The 13,824-nt window shown below is 38.8% G+C and overlaps 1 protein-coding gene across 2 annotated transcripts in view; it reads left to right on the forward strand.

The window, feature by feature from the left end:
- Positions 1-13,604, forward strand: part of CERS6 (ceramide synthase 6) — a 214,792-nt gene extending 201,188 nt beyond the window's left edge. The window contains exons 9-11 of one of the 2 annotated variants that reach the window (XM_037912354.2): positions 2,731-2,887; positions 3,907-3,930; positions 8,613-13,604. In XM_037912354.2, coding sequence (XP_037768282.1) covers positions 2,731-2,887; positions 3,907-3,930; positions 8,613-8,774 — 343 coding nt within the window. In that variant the 3' untranslated portion in view covers positions 8,775-13,604. The remainder of the gene's footprint in view (positions 1-2,730; positions 2,888-3,906; positions 3,931-8,612) is intronic. The other variant, XM_007056603.4, reaches the window with a different exon arrangement.
- Positions 13,605-13,824: the final 220 nt, after the last annotated feature.

Genomic DNA, 13,824 nt, shown 5'->3' on the forward strand with positions numbered 1-13,824 from the left:
TCTGAAGAATGGAAGTTGGAAGGGAGGTTTGGGGAATTTAGTGGCCTTGCCTGTCTCCTGCCCTGAAAATCTAAATATAGAACCAGTTCCCTTCATATTCACTCCTACCTAACCAGCTGATCCCTATTTACATAGCCTTCCAAAATGGGATATTCTTTCTTTTGGGCATAAACCAATTTTTTACCTGTCTGATATTTCTGTGGTCTTCTATGTTCATATTCTATTTCTCTTTCTCATTACGTACTTGAATTGCATAACGATTATCTTTAAAGATCCAGCTGTCCCTCCCGTGCCTACCATATTGTGTCATGTCACTGAATTGCATTTTGAGTAGTCAGTGCAATAATCTTTGTGCAAGCCATATCAGACACTTATTGGAAAGTTCTATTTTGTTCCTCAACCTGTCAGACATGAGCAGATCTGAGAGGGTTCTGATCTTTTGATGGATGCTTATTTCCCATCCCTGATATCCAGCAGGTAACTCATTTGTGCGGTGATATTACTTTAGGCCTCAGACATGCTCTCCATGGCCTCTCTATCTTATTAAGATTTCAGACTTTGTTAGAATGGGCCATATTCATCCCTGGTGCAGCATAACTACTCTTTACAGTTCTGGAATGTGTAGGTTTTTAGACATCAAAAAGGAGATTCAATGTAGTGAGAGTAACTTTACATGCAAGAGCTGCTTATTTTAAAAGTTGAGTTTGATATTGTAATTTAGAACTGAAATAACTACCGATGAAATAAGCAAAGATGACTAAAGCTATGCTTTGAGATGCATAGAGTGCGTCACCTTGGATTACGAAGTGGGACATTACTGTGCCATTTAGCGCTACTGTTGACAGAACAAATTGCACAAAGCTAAGACTATAAATCTTAGCTAGTAACAGCATTCATGTGCCAAATGTCTAGCCTTAACTGCAAACTCTTTCATTTTCTAATGTTTATGCCATAAACAGAAAGAATTGTAAAAGTAAGACTGTATAATGAAGCAATGAAACGACCCTCTCTCACAAAATGTATTGTAAGATTTATGAAGCAGATACAATTTAGTATAAGGGATGGACCAGGAATAAAAAAAGACCAGTGTTAAATAGAATCAAAACAGCATTCTGATGCTCTACAGCTTTAAGACTAATCTGCTTATGCTAGTTTATTAGAAACCATCTACTAATTTTAACGGAAACAGTTTTATCCTAATTAAATCATAAATACTAGAGGGTGTATTTGTTGCATTTGGATATTTCCCATTAATAGTGACGGAGTTATACACACACGTTTTTGGGGAAAATAGTGACCTCGTCAGTCATTAGTTAAAAAGAATTCTTGAAGTATACAAGACATGTCAAAGTTCAAACACAGTCTGGTGGTACAGTCCGAGAGAATGAGATCTGAACTTTTCTAAAGCCCTATAGGACATTAGCTAGATTTCTGTGTTCTAAACACAGCATAACAAGAGCAGATTGAAAGCTGTGCATTTGTTAGCTTGATTAAATATGCCATCTGCTGGCTATGTAGTGATATTTAAAAAATTAACTATTAAATGCAATGAACTTTCCAATACTTTTGATATCAGCAGGGGTATAGAGTAGAAGGGATGTCAGAAACCTTCATGATCTTCTTCATTTTGTAATTGACTCCCGAAAGTATCAAGCATTCCTAGATAGCCACATATTGCCATAAATACTGCTTGTTTCTTCTACCTACATCCTATTATTGCCCAATCTCCTGTTAGTTTAGGTTGTTGCCTCACTCTTCACTATGACCCAGATTGTATCAAGCACTATTTTAGTTTTCAAGTGTTGAATGAGTTAATTCCTATTACACTCTGAGTCCTATCATAGGCATGCTATTGCCTTATATACCACAAGTGCTGAAGTCTCTTATTACTTGAATTGTCTCATAGTACAGGTTCAGATCAACAGACCATCACTGCAGGCTTTGCTCATGTCAAGACTAGGAATTTAAAGTAAAAATATTAACAGAGCTGTAAATAGTATTGACAAATGCTCTAATAATGAATTTACTGCCATATAGTTTAATGTTCTTTGTTGTAAGAAGTGTCTGAGAGCAAGTATTGGTTACTATTTTTTATATATCTTTGTGCTCCAAATCAGACAAATCCCTTTCAGAGAGGGGGAAAACTGTCATTTTATTATACTGGTAAAATGGGTGGAGTGTTGGTGGCATTATGTTGTACTCAAGTATAGTCTGATTTTAAGGTCCCTCCTTCTCAGAGGAATTAGGTTACCTGGAAGTGAGAGGTGTCCCTCCTGTTTAAGTGTTTCATTGTTAGCCTATGATGGACGTGGTGGAAAGGGTATACTCTGTGTGAGGAGGAAAATAATCTGAAGAATGGGAATCTGTCATTCCCCTGAGATTGTCCAGGATAAAGAGGTATTAGGGAGAACCCATGTCTGGTTACTCACCAGCTCTGAAAAGGAGCAGGGGGGAAGTGTAGTACTTTTGCTTTCTACATGTGGTGTTTGCTGGTTGAAATTAAATAGTGAAGGTGATGTTATGCAGTCATTTACCTCTTGAGGCACAGATGACGCTTTATCACGCCTCTTCCAGTGCTATTCAGTCTGTCATTATAAATCTGAGAATTGAATATGTGTGTGGATACCATCTAATCAAATATTTGTCATCTTAATTAGAAAAAGGGCTCCTTTTTAGATTACTGTTGACTTGAACAAAATGTAAGTATTTTTGTCTCCCTCTCTCTTTTAGGATATTAAACACAATGCTGTTTGAATTGTATGAAGCTTTGGGCAATTTTCCTGCCTTGTGGTTCTTTAACATGTTGCTCATAGTACTTCAAGTCCTGCACTGTTTTTGGTCTTATCTAATCGTAAAAGCAGCTTATAAAGCTATCTCCAGAGGCAAGGTAAGGTGACACAAACACTGTCTGATGTTTTACAGTAAACATTTTGTTGTAACGTTTTTAAAATTAGTAAATAGCACTTAGTAATTGTCCAGTGATTTGTTCTTTTTCTGACCCAAAACACAGACTTGAGGACAGACGCTGTATTGTGATATGCTTTTCCTTCCTTTAATGGAACGCTTACTAGCTTTGTTCCTTGATAACAAATGTACTAGATGTGTGAACTCCAAATACATGCATTTTTAAGACTAGGATTATGTTGTGATTAATGCTTCCTTTTTTAAAAATAGGTGTGTCAAATCCCACTACACATATAGGAGCTGTGTAAATAGCACTTGTTCGCATTCTGCCAGTTCTGTTTTATTTCCTTTCATAGAATATTTGGTGAAAAATGTCTGCCTCCCAATTGAGAAGAACAATAAAATTAACTGAAACCTGTCATGCTGCCTCTTTGGTAATTGGCAGAGATGTGGGTCTGAACTCTTTACAGTCTTAAGCATCAGGGGCCTTTTGGCTGAATAAAGGGCCATATTTCCAGGAGCCAAAGGGCCATGCCTCTTTGTACAAAATTAACACATTGTTGCCACCCTTCTATTTAAAAACAGGGGTGTGGTTCACAGTGTCTACAAGCAATACAATATGTCCAGACTACTCAAATCAAGATGCCGAGCCATCCTGTCTGTGGGTGCAGACTAACAAGGGGCAAAGCACTTACGCATGTGCTTAACTTTAAGCATGTGAGTAGTCCCACTGAAATGAATGGGACTGTTCATGTGCTTAACTGCTTTACGAGATTGCGGCCAAAGTGCGCAGCTCCTTTTTGGATTGAGCCCACCTGATATCTGCTGCCCCCTCTGTATTAAAGATGTGTACTGCCATGGTCTGTGATTTTTGTTTGAGGGCCACAGTTGGGACACCTCTGCTTTAGCAATTCTAAGCCTCAGTGATCCTGATTTCACACCAGCAATACTCTGACTTCCTTACTCTACTTGTTTATCCTTTTCCTTGTGCTGTCCTGGAAGGCTGGAAAGTGGAACCCTTTGCATGTAAGTTTCTCTGATTCTGCTGTGCGAAAGACGCATGCATACAAATCTATGTTTTGCTATTCCCTATGTCCTTCCTCCCTGTTTCTTCTGATTGTTACATCTGCTTCTTGCTTAGGCTGTGTTTAGAGGCAGGGACTGTTTCTAACTTTGTGTTTGTGCAGTGTCCAGTGCTTACTGTGTGCCAATGCTTGCCAGGGCTGAGCCCTGGCACCTCTAGGCTTGTCGCATCCGTTATGAAAGTAAAAAAATTGCATGAGCGCCAGCACTTAATTGCTTGAGCCCCGGCACCTCTTTCACTACAAATTAAGCACTGGCAGTGCCTAACCCCAAAGGACTCCAGTCTTGGTGGGGGTGTCCAGCTACTGCAATACAAATAAACATCCTAGACTGTAGAGCAGCCTAACTCTCTGCTCTGGCACCATTCAGGTTGTGCATTTCAGTGCATGTCAGCTATCTAAAGAATTGAATTTAAATTTAAATTAATTCCGTCAAAGAAAACTGTTAAAACATTGTTAAGGCTGCAGAGTTAAGCATTCAGAAATAAGGAAATGACAAGATTAAGGATGTCAAGTATCAGAGGGGTAGCCGTGTTAGTCTGTGTCTACAAAAACAACGAGGAGTCTGGTGGCACTTTAAAGACTAACAGATTTATTTGGGCATAAGCTTTTGTGGGTAAAAAACCCACTTCTTCATAGATGCATGGAGTGAAAATTACAGATTAGTCTTTAAGGTGCCACTGGATTTCTCATTGTTTTTAAGGTTAAGGATGCACCTGCAAGCTTAACTCTGCTCTCAACAATGCAATGTTAACTTACATGATCACATACTGTTCTGTTTCTCAGGTAATACAATACAAGAAAATATACAGTGTGGTATCATAGCATTTTTTTCTCATTCTTGCAATTTGGGTCATTGTTATAATGGTCTAATTTTTTTTTTTATTGAGTTGGACTATTGGGACGCTTATTGGGGTTACCCAAGGTGTCTGGGGTGAATCACTACCACCTGCTTACAGCGGGTGGGAGTTTTGTTCCTGCCCACAAGGAGAAACACTCTCCAGCCACCAGCTAGCTGCTGGCAACACAAGCTGCTCCAGGATATACAAGCGCTGCTCTTTCCCTCTGCAAGCTAGCAATTTACAGACCCCACTCTGTTACTCTGGAGTACCAAGTTCCCTATCTTCTGGACACCCTCAATGCACACCAATCCACTGCCTCCATTCAGTTCACCTCCACTTCACCAGTTTCACCTCAGTTCAACATTGTTCTTAGCACGAGGCACTCAGATGTATCTATAATAAAACCAAATTAAAGTTTATTTGCGAGAGCATGAGATAAAGATTCAAAATACAGGCACATAAAAGGATTTGGAAACATCAGGCTACAGGTAAAAGAAAAATATAAGACACAAACTATAGTTACTATAGTTATTAAGTTACTTTCCTGTCTGATAAGGTATTTCACATCCAAATGAGTGCTAAACAGAACTTGTAGTCTAGAAAGCTGGGACCTACCATTCATGAGATAACCCCTGCTGGCATAGTCACTCCTTTGTAATCTTCCCTGTCCTCTTTTTTCTTCTCTTACACAGTTACAGGCTATTGTCCTTCAACCCACGGCTCCCCTGTTCAGAGACTTTTATTGGGGTTCTTTTGTCTTTGAAAATGCTGAAGACTGCATCTGGCCTAGACTGTAAATACAAACCGGGTCAGTCCACGGATGTCCCTTCTAATGTTGAATGGGTCAGATCTCAGGTGATAGGTTTCACTCTCAACAGAGTAGGAATACAATATTCTACATGTTACATAGCTCTAAAATTGTACAAACATCTCTCAATAACTGTGACAATCAGCTAATTCTTTGCTTTCGGCAGAGACTATCCATGACTCCCCTTTTGGTGAAATATTGAGAAGATGGTTTGGGGTAATATACTTGTCTGGGCATGTCTGTGTCACAACTACTTATACAACAAGCGCTCTTTTTCAGTGACGTCCATATGTTAATAATTTAGTCAGCAGCCATAAAATATTCAATTTATTTTCAACCAGCAATAATCTTCATCAGGTGCATTTGAGCTAATGAGGTAATCAACTATGACTGTAGTTTACCAGCTAATTTTGGTAATCAACATATGCCATCTTATTTTCATTCTACTCTGTTATACCTAATCTGTAGAATCATAGAATCAGAACTGGAAGGGACCTCGAGAGGTCATCTAGTCCAGTCCCCTGCAGTTTGTTTTATAGAAATGGTGTGCCGTGTAGTTGTCATTATAAATGACCACCCGGATTCTGTTTGTTTGACATACACTGAATAGTACACAGTACAACAAGGTGCTACACCTGTATCTAAAGTTATAAAAACAAAAACCCTGCTTATTATACATTTTGCATCTTTTGAATGTATAATATCTGATCACATAATTAATAATTGGGAACACAGTTTAGAGCAGTGTACTGGGCTTCACTATAGTTACGCTGGTTTTACACCAGCTGAGGATCTAGCCCTAAATTTTCATACATTCATAGAATTAAAGGCCAGAAAGGACCATTAGATTATCTAGTCTGACATGTGTAACATGTTAACAGGCCACTCTACCTTGAATGGCCCCTTAAATATGTCCTACCAGGGCCGGTTCTACAGTTTTTGACGCCCCAAGCAGTGAAAAAAACTGCCACCGCGGACGGCAAAAGGGAGAAGCTGCCGCCAAATTGCCGCCGCGGCGGAAAAACAGCCGCCCCTTTCAAACTGCCGCCCCAAGAACCTGTTTGGAACACTGATGCCTGGAGCCGGCCCTGTATGCTACTTACTTACGCTAAACAATCTGTTCCATGTTGCTGTGATTGTTGGAGTACCTTTCCCAGACCTGAGGAAGAGCTCTTAGTGGGTTGAAAGCTTCTCTCTCTCACCAATAGAAGTTGGTCCAATAAAAGATATTACCTCACTCACCTTGTCTCTGTATAACACAGGCTATTAAATTTCACCCATTAACCTCAGTATTGAGCCCATAACTTGTGTTTGACTAAAGTGTAATTCAAAGTGCATCATTTTATTTCAAGACTTTTAACAAAGAAGTCCCATCATGTGGAAGAGTAATATTTAATTGAGGAGTATAAAATGAAAATTCTGATTTGAGCAGAAGTCTAATTTCAAGGGCTTCACAGCTGCAGCATTACAAGATACTGGCATTAGGGACTGTACTTATTAGCAGGTACTTTGGAACTCTCAAGTGTGCCTTGTGCTCTATTCTCTGTTGGCCAATTAACAAACGTGGTCTGAAAGGAGTCATGTCAGTCATTCTTAATTGTGAGGATGGTGGTTGCTGTTGGAGCCTTCAAAGCAGTTGGGCTATTAAGAGGGGGAGGTACTCTGGGCTTCGTCAGGAATGTGGAAGGATCCCTGGAAAAACTAAAACAAGTAGAGTTAAATTTCTTACCCAAGAGCACTAAACATTTCAGAGAAATCACTTTGTCAGCTATTTTTTGCCCCCCACCAATTCACACAAATTTATCACACTGAAGAAAGCTAGTGCCTGTGTTTCTAATCTGGTGTTACAGCGTGGATGGCTTCTTAATACATGTAATATAATAATATCTATATTAATAGAACCAAACATGGAAGGAAAAATTTTAAAGTTGCACATCACTGTTGGCCTGCAGGCCTCTTCCCATCAGTGGCTTATGGCTGTACCTAATGCACCTTCGCTGATTTCCCCTCTCATTGCTTGCTGCCCATGCTGGCACTGCATTTCTCACCACCACAGGAAATACATACGTGCCCTGACACAGGGCAGTGAGGGCAACTGTAGCATTCTTTACTTTCTGCCTCTTTTTGGCTTTGCCGCATTACACCTTACACTATATGACCGAGGTCACACATTTGAGGAATGCAATCGAGTAGAAGAGGAATTACTTGAGGAACTACCAGGGACATAACTAGAATTAATAATAATAATGCCCACCTCTTTACTATAATGATTTTCAACCATCAACTTCAAAGAACTTTGCAAAGAAGAGTAAGTATCATTCTCCCCATTTCACAGATGTGGTATCAGATGCATATAGAGGTGAAGTGACTTGCTGCTGGTCAGTGGCAGAGCCAGGAAAAGAACCCAGACCTCCTGACTCTCAGTCCAGTGCCCTGTCCACTGGCCCAAATGGCCTCTCATTAATTAGTGTGAGGAAATTTAAGAAAGTGATAACTTAGGAAGAATATTCAAAAAAACATTTTTGATACTGTGATCAATTAGGCTGTGGAATAGTCTCCCCAGGGAAGTGGTGGGAATTCTGTCACTTGAGACATTTTACACTACACTGGACCACATACCAGAAAATGCACTGTAAAGAACAATCTTGCATTGGCAAGGAGATGGACTGGATGATCTAAAGGGCCTGAGTTCCAAATGGTCTGTATGCAAACACTTTTGCACACATTTCTGAACACTGTCACTTGTGTGCCCAGGTGATAGTTTTGAACCAATGACTGTTGTGCAGTGATCAGTGCTTGAAGGGTGCCTAGGAAGGTAATTGCACGAAAGCATATCAGGTCTGAGACCCCTTTTAAAATTCAGATTGAAGAGACTCTTCAGGCTCTCATTTCTCTGATTCTGGCATGAACTAGTGCATGCTTCATTATGTTGTCATGCAATAGCCTATAACATGCTCCTTCTCACACGTTCTTCAGGTAGCAAAGGATGACCGAAGTGATGTTGAATCCAGCTCTGATGAGGATGATTCAGTACCTCGTTCAAATAATCCACACAACTCTACGACCACGAATGGGACCAGTGGTGCCAATGGGACAAATGGATATCTTACTGGTAGCACTTGTTCAGAGGACCATTAATCCTTGAGCTAACTCATGAAACATGAACAAAGTGAACTCTTTACTACTAGAAGTAAATAATAAGTTGTGAATGCGGTTTGTTCATAATCTCAGCATCAGAAAAAAAATTAGGAGTATCAAAGCATACTGATAGTGCACTGCCATATTTCCTGTTTGTGAATGAAGAGACACACCATTCTGTATATGTAGGCATGCTGTACATGTATGTAATTGACACAATCGGAGCAGTATTTTTATTTGTACTGTCTTAGAATATTATTTATTTGGAATATGTTTGGGGACTTACGGACAAAAGGGAATGTCCTTACTCTTTTGCTCTTTAGATTCTCAGTAGTGGAGACCGACATGCTAAGATCTCTTCGGTCTATTCCTGTTGCTGTTGCCCAGTCTTCTATAAGTAGTAGTCTGCTTGATTTGTCACTCACAGTAAGCGATAACATGGCTTTACAGATTCTAGCTCCGCTCCAGATAGTTTTGCTATCTTTGTGTTTTAAAGTGCTAGTTTTGAAATCACCTCTAAAATCACAGTGGCCATTTCCCCAATGTAAAGTTTGAAAACGATGGATTAATATTTTAAATGGTGTCTAATGTGGTCAATTAGCAATTCAGACAAATCTGTGGTTATTGTAGGGTATTACTTTAGCATTGTTTTAAACTCAATTGGTGGTGAATTACATTAGAATAGACTTGATTACTTGTTCAAATACACAAGATACCTTTATGTCAACAGCAATGATAAACTTGGTACTTGCAGTTTAGTTCTCCTTTGCAAGTTTTAACTCTACAGACTTCAGTTTCTTGCATAGATTTCATACTAAGAGATGATCCATTGTCAGAAGAGAGATGTTTGCTGAGGTGCACTGTTGTGAATCCAGAATTCATTCTTGAATTTGAGGATTTGTTCCTTTGAGCTGAAAGGATGCGAGCAGTGGCACAATGACAAAACAGCAGCTGAACATTCGGATTGCTTCAACAGACAGGATTCAGTGGAGATCTTGTTCTTATCATTCCAGATTTTTTGTCATACAGAAGTGGGGAGACTGCAGAATGTTTTGCACTACCATACCCAGAGAAGTTTATTCATAGCAAACTTTTAGGGCACATCAGTATTTTTTATTGAACCTAGAAATAAAGCTGGGAATGGCTGTAAAATAATCTTGCTCTACTATTCAATCTGAGATTTATGTGTAGGAGCAAACTGTGCTCCCAAAGGAGTCAGTGTGAATAGAAATAGACTATTCCTTTTTTGATGTGATCATCAGTTTCTAGAAAATCCTCGGGTAAAGTATTGCGAAGAGGACCTCTTTAGTCAACGGCAGTGCCAGCAGTAGGGGTGTTTCTGGGGAACAGTCCCTATGCATCCTGCTTTTCAACAGTGAAAATTAGAAAGAGGAAGGAAGGATTAAACCAGAAACAGAAAATCATCTGTTGCATTACCAGGGGTGAGAGCACCATCTTCAGCAGGAGCACTGTGAGCCAGAAAATACTTTTGTTTCCTCACACTATGCAAGTATCAAAATGCAGATGATTTCTCAGGCCGTAGAGTATTATTAGTGGCTTTATTGCATATGAATGGTACTGAAAAAAGCTACAAGACCATTTATTTCTTTTGAAAGAGTGATATTTATCCCATCCCTTTATCCAGTTAGTGTTTTTGTGCTGGTTCTTGAAAGTCTCTGGAACCATCATTATGCATAAAGGCCCTTTGTACTAGCCAAAAATGTGCAGATAGTAAAGGCAAGGCAACAAGAGTAAAAATGGCCATTCCACTTCAGGGAGGATAAATGCAATAATGGCAGAGAGTAAGAGATGGAAGGAAAGGCAAATGCACTACTAGTCTGTACAGAAAATACCCTGAATATGAGATCTGAAATGGTACGCTGATGTTGGGATTATAGAGAGAGAGCTTTTACGGTGAGACTATATTAATGGGATGTAGTGAATTAAAAATTATAATCTCTGAAAGGCCAACTGCCAAGATTATCATTAAGAATAAAGGCTTAAACATTGCTGTTTAGTGGGGTAGATGGCTGCCTCTGTTGGACTCTGTCCCTTATGCAAAGAAAGGTGTAAGAAGTAGAGTGTCTCAGAAAAGTTTGGGAATTCTTGAAACTCCAAAGTTCTAGAATGCTGGTAAATTTTTCATTTTATCTAAGGATGCAGTCTTGTTTTAAAATAGCAATGTACGTATGACACTAGCACCACGTCAGTATCTGGGACAGAGATTAATTAGAGGTTCCACCTCCCCTCCTGTACAGTCATGCAAGAGTCATCACAATCTGGCCTTTACATCAGGTGTATCCCACTCATTTCATTATCAACCCTCTCCAGCTGTCCTGGACATTCCGAGTCCTATTAGTAGCATGAAATGGGACTCTAATTAAGATGTATCTGCATGAGGAAGATGTGATATTAAAAGTGGGTAGTTGGGAAAAATAGGGATGGGGATCAGAATGTATGAAGAGCTTTGCTAACCATCACTGAACCATTGCTAAACATTCAATTCACAGTATTTGAGGGAATTGGGACATTCAGCAACTTTCTCCCATCCTTATCAGACAGGACCAAAAGGTTTTATTAAACATGCTTTACAGTATTGTTCTCGGTCATTACGTCAATTGACAGGAGTCAAAACAGTTCTGACTCAGCCTTTGCAGAAGAATAGTGTTTCACTCCACGAAGAGAGTGGCATATATTGAAAAATAGTTTGTATTTGAACCTGTGCTTATGCTCTTACATTGAGAGAAATTGTAATGGGGATGGATCACTTTTGATGGCTGTTGTATATTTTTTGGGTAATGATGTATTTCACAAAACTTGTAAAGAGATTTGACCTGTAAATGGTTCACACAGCTCTGTATAATTGCAAAGGATTGGAAGGTTGTGTACATCAGTACATGTCACAGCATCATTATCCAGTTCTGAAAGAAACAAGAATTTGTATTCCAACTATATATTAGTATTTTCAAGCTCTTCGCCTCCTAATGAGCTATTTATCATTTTTGCCTCACTTCAACTTCTATGCTCCCTTTTTTGGTAGTACACTAAGAGACACTGTGGTTGGAATAGGTAAGTAGAAAAATGAAAAAGCAACAGACAGACTTTATTAACAAATAGTAAGAATTTGTCTTCTGTTTCTAATTATCCCTGACACACAGTAAACTAAGATTCAGTTCTCGTTGCATTTACTCTTTTTTAGCATTGACATGCAATATACAAAAAGGAAAGAACATGGTTTTAATCAAAAGTTGAGAGTCCTAGAATATGCTAAAGATCTAGTCAATCAAAGAAATAGGGGTGGAATTTAGATTGATTTGAGTCTTGACCAAGGTTATGTAGTGTCAGTTCTAAAATACCAAAAAGTGACTCATGTTGTTTCCTTGTTGCCATTTTGTAGATATTTCTATGGATTATTCCATTTAATGTTTCCAACAGAGGTAGAATGGGTCGCAGCTTCCCTCTATATGCATCCAGATGTGCGTACTTCAACCTGGCATCAAATCTTTGTGAACATTCAGCATAGTCACTAATGCCAAAACCCCTTTTCAGAGAACCAGCCATGTGCACAAAAAGCTTCACGTACTTTCAAGTGGTTCTTCTGTTAAATCTGAGTCCATTAGGAGTGACAGAAAGTCACTATGTAGCTATGAACGCAACACTATTTCAAAAAAAAATTTGCTCTGCAACCAAATGCCATTGATAATCAACATAAGTGTCTCTGGCTAGATACTACGCATAGGCTACACTGAATTTTCTAGTTAGAAATCCAATGCCTGTATTATTCATCTCACTTAACTGCACATCATTATTCCAGCCTCCTGTAATTCTCAATGAAAGACAGGATGCCATTGGTTTTCTACTGTTGATACTTTGATATTTTTTTAAAAAATCCTGTTTGCTAAAGTTCATTCTTTGTATATTTCCAGTTAGCTACTACTGGTGAGATTTGTGAGAGAGGATCTGTTGAACACTTTGTACCGTTTGTTGTAACATAGACCAGAATAGGCCCAACCTCACAGTGTACTGTAAATTACAGTTGCCTTGAAACCACAAAGCAAAATCAGTTTGTATTATTTATATGCTTTGAGTGCTTTTGGTTTAGAAATGGGACCTAATTGGAATTTTACAAAGACAGCTTTTTTTTAAACAATGGTGGAAGTTTGGAAAAGTTGACATACATATATAGCCTTTACATTGTAAGGGTTTCTGATTGTAGTTGCAATGAAAACACAGTGTTTGAGTGTGTCTGTACTGAGTTCTCCATTTTTGAAATAGCTTCCAGTTCTAATAATGGAGGAAACAGTGTATATATTATGGTGTGACAGTTTGGAATCCCATCAAGCCTAGAGCTTTAATGATCAGACATGTCAAACTGTAAACCACGTGATTTATAATGTTCTGTAGACCTTTACTGCTCTAAAATGATCTATGGAACAAAAACACATACATTCTGGGTCCCACAAGCTTTGAGTCCCTTTAGCTGGGTCCATGAATTCTAAGGCTTTATTTTCCTACACATTAGCGATGTTATATGTGCTTTTTAGCTGAAAAGTCAGGGTGGGACAGATGACACAATTTCACCTGTGTTTTCATGACAGTTCTGTGCTTCAGCAACTCTCTCAGAAATACGTGTTAGAATTCCACTGTCTGAAGTACAGCGCTATATTAAGTAGTTAGAATTGTTTTATGCATAGATATTGTGCAAAACTTTGAGGGTTACTTTGTGTTTTATTGTTTTTTGGTTTCATTTTTAATATGGAACCAATCAATATTGTGAATTATTTTAATTTGGAGACAATTTCATAATAAACATAAGCATTAGAAATGTAATGTCAATTTCCTTCTCTGTTCTATGAAATGAAAACGTAGTATTTTCCAGTGTCCATGACACTATTTCCTAGCTTATGGGCTGTTACCCACAGGACACACTCCAACACTTTTTTCAGCAGTCCCATATATGCTTTTAGTTCTGTAGATCTGTGGGAAGTTGTTTATGGCATTTTATGGAATTCAGTAGATGAAAAAAAAAGTATACGTGGAATCCAACTTG

The sequence above is a fragment of the Chelonia mydas genome, chromosome 11 (genome assembly GCF_015237465.2).
Source record: "Chelonia mydas isolate rCheMyd1 chromosome 11, rCheMyd1.pri.v2, whole genome shotgun sequence".
Classification (NCBI taxonomy): Eukaryota; Metazoa; Chordata; order Testudines; family Cheloniidae; genus Chelonia; species Chelonia mydas.